General features: G+C 43.5%; 1 protein-coding gene across 1 annotated transcript in view; it reads left to right on the forward strand.

Annotated features, from left to right (window-relative positions):
- Window positions 1–265: 265 nt before the first annotated feature.
- LOC107272697 (pair-rule protein odd-paired) overlaps window positions 266–8,441 on the forward strand; it is a 25,093-nt gene continuing 16,917 nt past the window's right edge. The window contains exons 1-2 of the mRNA XM_015750100.2: window positions 266–444; window positions 1,511–3,549. Of these exons, the coding sequence (XP_015605586.1) occupies window positions 2,670–3,549 (880 nt within the window). The 5' untranslated portion in view covers window positions 266–444; window positions 1,511–2,669. The remainder of the gene's footprint in view (window positions 445–1,510; window positions 3,550–8,441) is intronic.

Here is an 8,441-nt window from a genome sequence, read left to right on the forward strand (position 1 = left end):
TAACAAAGGTCGGCCACCGCTAGGTGTCGGGATTATAGTCCTATTAATTCTTGTTATTCACAACTCTATTGAAAGACCCAACATCTATGGTCGCAATACTTGCCGGGTACTGGGAGTACCTGCGCCATCTATGATCGCTCGACGGAAGCTATGACGACGGGATCAACAGCGTCGTACTTATTTATACTAATTGTAAGTCAATCTTGAAGGGAAGAAACACTCATGCGAATATAGCAACTAGAGAGAGTGTATAGTGTACGCGACAGAACTTCCTACTAGTGCCTGGAGTAATACCTAACTTAACAGCATCGTGACAATGGGATTCTAAATAAAATCATGACACTCTGCTGGAGTTATTAGCATTGTAATTCATACTGTAATAACCTCTACTGTAAGCTTATCGCACCCTAATGTGAATCATCCTCATATTCTTCTTTGACAATGGTAAGTCAATATATTTCTTCGAATGCTTAATAAGGTCTTTCGCTCAGGTTATGTTGCTGTTTCAATTCATGAAATCATTTTCGTCGTCAATCTAAGAATAATAGCATTGGAGGTAGGCCTAACTTCAGTGACAGATTATAGCCAGCAGTAGCTGTCTTTCTAAAAGTTTTTCGTGCTGTTTTTACGGGCTTTCAAATGCAAGAAAACACATTATCCGGTAGGCATTAGCTCACGTAGAGGCGACTGACTGATCATTTTAACTTAATCTTATGGGCTGGGAGTTTTCATTTCTTTTCTTTCAAACTATCGGACTCAAACGACGGGGTCGCGTGTTTATGGAAATTTTTATTATTTGTACTTTTATGCCGATTCTAGTGTTAGGTATAACCGTGGCATGCACGAAGGGAGGTTAAAATACATTCGCTTCCACTTTGCATTGATGCCTACTTTTTATCTATGATTTACGAAACGCTGTCTAATCGACGTCTCGTTGACAGTTCATCGACGCCTATTTATGAGACTCAAATAATGTGTAAATATTGTTATCCATATGATATGTTATCTGTATCATTATTCTTAATAGTAGTGTCATCAACCGTTTATTGTTTACTTTTGTAATGTCAGATAAATATACACTTATGCACGTGTCTGTAATAAAAAATGTGTTTATTGATTATTTTGATAATTATTGAGACGTAAGATGAATTGACACCGATTTTTCGTGGATTAATTATTTCATTGTATTATCATTTGTCCAACAAATAATGATGTAAATTAACGTTAAAACTGGTGTGATCAGTTAATTTATCTGTATTAAACAAAATGTATTATTTAAATAATTTTTGATATAGTAGAACTCATCTATTAGAAATAGATTATTCAAGTAGGAAATGAACAGGTATCATAATATTATTTTACGATAAATACTTCTATGCCAGCTGATAAAATAATAAGGAAACTTGAAATGCGATCGATTGGGAGAAAATATAGCGATCGGAGTGACTCAATACCGTCCTTTATCTCTAAAGCTATTTCGAAACTATTTTCACTCTGTGGTTATTCACAGTTATTGGTGACAGAAAGAGCAAGGGGAATTGTAGAGGCGTAACTCGCAGTGTCGAAGGCCATGACAAGAAAGAGCCGTTGACAAGTTGTCGAAGTCGACGTAAGAAGCGACATCGACGGTCGCCAAGAAGAGGCACACGTGGAAGAAGAAGGAAGGAATGAAAAAGGGACGCATTGTGTAATTGAAGTGGGGAGGTCGAACGAATGGGAGAGGGCTAAGAGGGCGTGGGAAAGGCGTCTCCCCGTCATGCGCCTTCCGTCACGAAACGCCCAGGAGGTACGGCCATTGGCCCGGAAGGCGTGTAGCCTGGACTCCAATGGATAGTTGCGCTCAACGAGCCAATCGGGATCTGGTATCCTGGGGAAACGGGTTGGCGTGGTGGGGTGCCGGGCCACGGCGTAGGGCAACCCGCGAGGGCTTCAGGGGAGAGGGGATCCACGGGAGTCTTTTCGAAATTGCCGGGTGGCCCCGCGGCGAGTCTTCACTCAGTCCCGCTGTGAACGCAGCAAGGAACGCAACGGATTTTCACTCTCTCGCCACGTTAGTGTTTGTTTTTCCGCGATAGCCATCCGCCACTGCCGTAGTAGCTGGACCAGTTTTGACGCGCGGGGTACGAACTGAGAAGGAGTGGTTGATCTGACAGGGAGTGCTCGTGAGCGTTATCGCTTTAAGACAGTGCGCTTCAGGTGCCTTCCGTACGTGCGTGCGTGCGTGCGTGCGGGCGGCCGTGCGACGGTACGTGGATTTACTCGGGACGTCAGAGCAGAAGAATAGAAAAGCATCCCACTGGCGATGCTCTACGCGTCGGGGTGACACAAACAGGGATATATTTATTTACACGTGGGAAAGACGTCGACTCGGGACGCCGATCGGCACAACAGTCATCGTCTCGTTCCGCGATGCCCCTGCCGGGACATCGTAAAGACTCGCGACGTGAGTTTATCGGAAGGTACGTTTAGGTGAGGTCTTCCAACTGTGTGTACGCAGTAAATCCGCCTCAGAGACGTCGACGTCAAAGGAGAAGGAGGAGGAGGAGGAGGAGGAGGAGGAGGAAGAGGAGGAGGAGGGAGAAGAATAAGAGGAAGAAACGTTGGTGTAAAGATTGAAGAAGCAAAAGAAGCCTAATTCTACAAGGAATTGAGGAAGCAAGATCATCAAGATGATGAACGCATTCCTCGACGGGGTGTCCTCGCATCCCCATCACCTGGCGAACCTAGGAATCAAACTATCTCCGGGTGGTACAGCGACCGATGGCGGTCCAGGAGTACAGCCAGCTACGGGAGAGGCACCTCAGCAACACCACTTTCATCCTCAGAGCTATCCACATCATCCCCATCCGACGCCTCACATGGCCCCTCACATGGGCCATCACATGGGACATCCTGGATACGCGGCTCGGGATTTCCTATTGCGACGGGAACACGAGTTCAATGCGACGGCTAACCCAACGACCCCCGAGAGCGGTCTCGGGCTCTTTCCACCCCTTCATCACGACAGCACGGCGGCTACTATGCAGCAATTTCCTCATCACGGGCAGCATCCTCTGACCGCCACTCATTATCCTGGACATTATCCTCAGGACAGTCGACTGGCACCTCATCATCAATACCTTGGTACTCCTCACCTTCCACCTTCCATACACCATCAGCAACATCCCGCCGTGAGCCATCCCAGTCATCCTCATGGTGCCTTCCTCAGATACATGAGAGGCGGCAGCTCTCAGAGGCAGGAGATGTCCTGCATGTGGGTCGACCAGGATACTCCGGGACCCCGGAAACTCTGCGGCAAGCTCTTCAACTCCCTCCATGACATTGTCACGCATCTCACCGTGGAACACGTGGGTGGACCGGAGTGTACGACGCACGCGTGCTTCTGGCAGGGATGCTCGAGAAACGGAAGAGCCTTCAAGGCCAAGTACAAGCTCGTCAATCACATAAGGGTTCACACGGGTGAGAAACCCTTCCCCTGTCCCTTTCCCGGCTGCGGCAAAGTCTTCGCCAGATCAGAGAACCTCAAGATCCACAAGAGAACGCATACCGGTGAGTTTACATTTTACAGTCGTTACGTTCTGTTGCTCTGTTAAAACTACATTTTATACTCGTGCAAAATATATTGCGTTTTCACTCAAATAACAAACAACGTGCTGATACTCTTTAGTTACGCAACACTTTTGTTTTGACTACCAGACGCCCTTACTCACTGAACTGTAGATTTGTTTATATTCGGCTGCACTCGGGCAGCCTATGGCCTCCTACCAGGAATAGCTATTGAATTCGCTGGGAAGACAAAGAATTAAAACGTAATAAATAAGCACGTTGTAGAAGGGCATTCCGTTCACGTTTGTAAAATAAAATTTAAGAAAACTCGTAGGAATGTTTGTCTTCGCTCGATCTTCTCGTATTAGGAAGAAATTATTTCTTTCTGGTAATGGGTATCGATACGTTATTCTTAGCTTTACGACTTATAACGTTGTGAATTTCTCGTAGGTGTTTTCATACAAAAGTCGCCCTGTCAAATATCTATACCAGTACATTGGTACATCGATTCACGGTATCAAAGGAAATTTAGAATTTTTGAGTCATATAAATATGTGAAAATAGTAATTCAGAAAATACAACCTATTGGTATTAATATATACGTATCTTACGAGGCAAAAATCTTGAAATCATTCCTTGAGTACAATCTTAACCTTTCCTGGTCGGCTTTCTGTATTCTATTACAAGAAATGTATTGTTTGGGACTGTAACGACGTAGACCGAAAAAAAAAACGAAGCAGAGTCCTTCGAAGAAACGTTAAAGATGCTTTGTCAGATTTCTTAAAAATACTTTTAGGGCATTTATAACGCCACCAGAAGTACCTAACCTCTCTCGGCGAGTTTACCTCTCTGATTCACTATGAAGCGGTTATAAATTTGGCGAATACCAGCGCCACCAGCGTGGGAGTGCGGAACATAAAAAATCTATCGAGGGCTCCGAATTTTTTTCACAAATGGAATGTAAATACGGTCCAAATGACTTTTCTCTAGTCCAACCCGGCGTCGCTTCTTCGACTTCTTTTTAGTATATAATCAACCGCCTCTTTACGATGACAAGAATTTCGGGATGCAATTAAGAAATTACCGGGCCATATATCGTCCAGTTTTATGTTCACCGGGTGGACATAGTATTTACATATTTATACGAATACTCAAGTCGATCCCGAGACCGACGCGCGACGTCGACGCCGAATCATCGGCGTATTAATCATTAAACTTTATCATTATAAAAAAAAGACGAACTTTCTGTACATCTTTTTCATTTTCTCTTACTCGTTTTATTTTATTTCCCCGTTTTTTCAAGAACAGTTAAAAATGAAATTTCCATCGCAATCATCACGCCGAGTCTCATTATATAAAAATATACATATAAATAACATTTACCACAATTAGATTAAAAACGGTGGAAGAAAAAAAATCATAAGATCTCATCCAGATTTGAATACAGAAAATATTCAGATTGACATTTCTAACGATCGGCATCGATGCAGACGACGTATCACCTGTGTCTTTTAAAATATTGTCGTGTTTGTCATTGATTAGAAAAGAAGAAAAAATCACAAGGCGAACCCACATCTCAAGCTTTACAATCGTACCTACAAAATTACTTATACATGCACACAATACCTATATTGACGTGGATTGATGCTTGCGCCAAAAGTAATTATCACTAATGAAATAACGTGCACGCACGTTATATACAGGGTTGACAATACTGTATAGAAAATCAAATAGACAAAACCATCAGCCAGGACACTGACATTAATGTTAGGTTATAATTATGTATCTATAACTCTATTTTGGATTTACGTAGATGAGTTTGGTAGAGGCGAGTCCGCGACTGGCACTAATAGTCACGCAGCAATAATAACACGTGATTAAATTTGCTTTTCGTCTAAAACACCCCAATGAGGAAAAGAGCCGTTATCACACAGCTCAATGCACACTCACCGTGCCTGTTTTTTTTCTCGTTAATGAGGGGTATACGAGAGTTTGATATTTATTTTGGAAATTTTCATGGATGATAAATAAATAAATAAATGACTTCATCCAGCCAATTTACGTTCTTCTGTCAACCCGAGAAGTCCCGTGTACATTGTAAAAGAATCTTTGTACGGTGAAAACAAAAGGAGCCCAGTCTCGCACCTCGACGCCCTTGATTTCGACCACTTTAGCTTATATTCGCGCACCGAAATAAATTGACGTTTTCCAAAACAGCCCTTACACGCGAAACCGGCTTGACCCTTTGTTTCGAGCAGCGCTTGTTTATTCCCTTCTCTCTGGCTATGGGTGCCCTTCAGCCACTCGCTGCTCTTCATCCCCGAGTACAAACGTTTACCAACACTCTTTGTCGCGCGTCCCCTTACGCGCTACCTAAATATTTGTCCCACTCGAAATTCACCCTGAGAATCGAGACGGTCGGCCGAGGAGTATACACATAGGATGTATAACGACTCGCGTCAATTTAACGAAGATTGCCGAAGGTTCACGAAGGTTCACGGAAGTGTCCGATGACGGGTGAGGATGTCGGATCGAAGTCCGAGGGTGACGAAAGATAGTTATAAACGATCGTAGGGGTGCGGAAAGATGGCAAAACGATGTGCCTTCACACTCAAAACTATAAATAAAATATTAATGAAAAATTATATTTATTCGTCCGGAATAATTTATTTAACGACGATACCGTCGCCGGCGACATATAGGCACGTTTAAGCATTTTTAATCCGCAGATGCGAACGCGTGAACGCAAACCCATTAAGGCAAATTGATATGCATTATAATGCATGCGTATCGCGCGTCCCTCCCCAAAAGCAACACGTCACCGAGTGCATGTGTCCGCACGCGCGTCTTTGATTGGTCCTACCTAACAATGGGATTCCCCTCAGCGTGTCCGCCATTGGTTGGGATTTCGGAGGGTTAAAGTATAGAATAGGGGGATGATACGGGATGAGACTACGAGGGGTGTTAGAAATAAGCGTTAAGTAGGGGTGAATATGTCTCGGGGTGACGGGAACTCGAAACATAAATGGCTACTTAGGCCAGTACGGTTGCGGCATCGAATTTTGAAAACCAGTATCCAAGAGATGAGCCACCTCCCCTCCTCGTTCGATGTATTTTCCGCAGCATGGTCTCCTTTGAAAAGCTGCCATCCATATATACGGCTAGGGTGAAATTTAGTTTTTTTTTTTTCAACGTCAAAATTTTCGTCATTATGGTTCACCGATCGACGTGATTCAATGCTGTGCAAAATTGTGGAGAAGAATTTTTTTACACATTACCAGCACGTTAGTACACCTTTGGAAATATTTTGAATTTTTTTGAATTTTTTAAATATTTTTTTATGCCACGCCAAGAGCGTAGCGAGAGACGGGCGCAGTATGGCGTTGAGTGGAGGCTTGTGTCCGCAGTGGGGTGTCGAGTCGAAACGATGCCTCGTACTTGTGGAAATGGCGAGAAATATGAGAGAACACTCGGGGAGAAGAATAACGACGTAATGCACGTGGGAAGAAATAGCCTGTGTTTCGCCTTAACCCTTCTACGGCCATCAACTCCGCGTTCACCAGTGCCACCTTCTTCGGTATCCATATACGAGGCCTTTCGGATTCTCTTCTCTCTATATTTCGCTCCATAACTCCCACCTCTCTACGAGACACTCTCTTTAACAGTTCCGCGCGGAATGAAGCACAGCCAACTAGTTTGGTTGGGTTGAGTTAGTTTTGGGTTTTTTCCTTTTGGGTTCACTTTTTTTTCTTAACGTGAACACCGTAGAGGAAAACGTGAAGAAGATGGGTCGAGAGGAAAGGTGAGAAATCGAAGGGGAGGTGCCACTGGGAATGGACAGACGTGGGGAAGGAGAGTGGACGGGCCTGGACCGAAAATGGGAGGCGGTGGATTTGCCTTAAGGAGTGCGAAGTGCTTTTAGGTGGCATTGGGTCGATAAGGGTGCGACAGTCCTTCGCGCCTGCACCTGGAAAACTACCCAGAATGTTTACTCGGGACGTTTATCATTTATAACTTTCCGTTGATATTTGTTTTACTTTCGCTTGGTTTTCGTCCCGGAGATAAAATTTTGCAATAGTTAGATACGCACAGGGGGGGTATTTTGAAACAAGTAGTGCTTACGTTATTTTTCTACGTGCAATATATTTTATAATTATATATATATATATATAGTGTATAATTTAACGATCAATGGCATTTTTTAATTGGGATTTCGCAACTGTAAGTACTTATATGAAAATTCCTTTGAACTTTGAAGTATTTCAAAATTTGCCAAGAATAATTTAAAGTGATGCAAGAGAAAGTCCTCGGGTCTCGGAAGTCAAAGTGTACTCGTTAACGGAAGTCCCGAAGGATGTTTAACGAGATGCTCTCAGGACTTAATCTTACGCATCTGAGAGCCAAAGCCGAAAAGACTTATCTCATACCGAAAACTGATTTAGACAGAAAGATTTGTTGCAAAAGCCTCGGTCGGTCGTCAGCCAGTCTTTTTTTCGAAGCCTCGGGCGTATTTCAGTCGTCCGGGCCATCCACACCTCCACACCTCCATACCACTTTAGCCGTCTTAACCGTTTGGTCCAGCTGCCGCTGTACGACCGGGTGTCAAACGATACGCCCCTAACCTGCCAATATCTTCATAGCTCCTAATTAAATTCAAATAACTCAAGACCCCGGTACAAAAAGGTTTAAAAAAAAAATTAAAAACCATTTAACAACCTACCGATAACCATAACGAAAATTTTTTTTCAATAAAAGTCACTGCTAAATTTCTCAAATTCATTCTTACTTACTAGCCACCGTGTAGAATTAAGAAAGAATATTTATAATAGGCCAAAAACACAGGTGGGCAGTAGGTGACATTTAAGGAAAAAATGGATGAACTCCCCCCCCCCCCC

Source organism: Cephus cinctus, unplaced genomic scaffold (genome assembly GCF_000341935.2).
Source record: "Cephus cinctus unplaced genomic scaffold, Ccin1 Ccin1_scaffold1237, whole genome shotgun sequence".
Lineage (NCBI taxonomy): Eukaryota > Metazoa > Arthropoda > Insecta > Hymenoptera > Cephidae > Cephus > Cephus cinctus.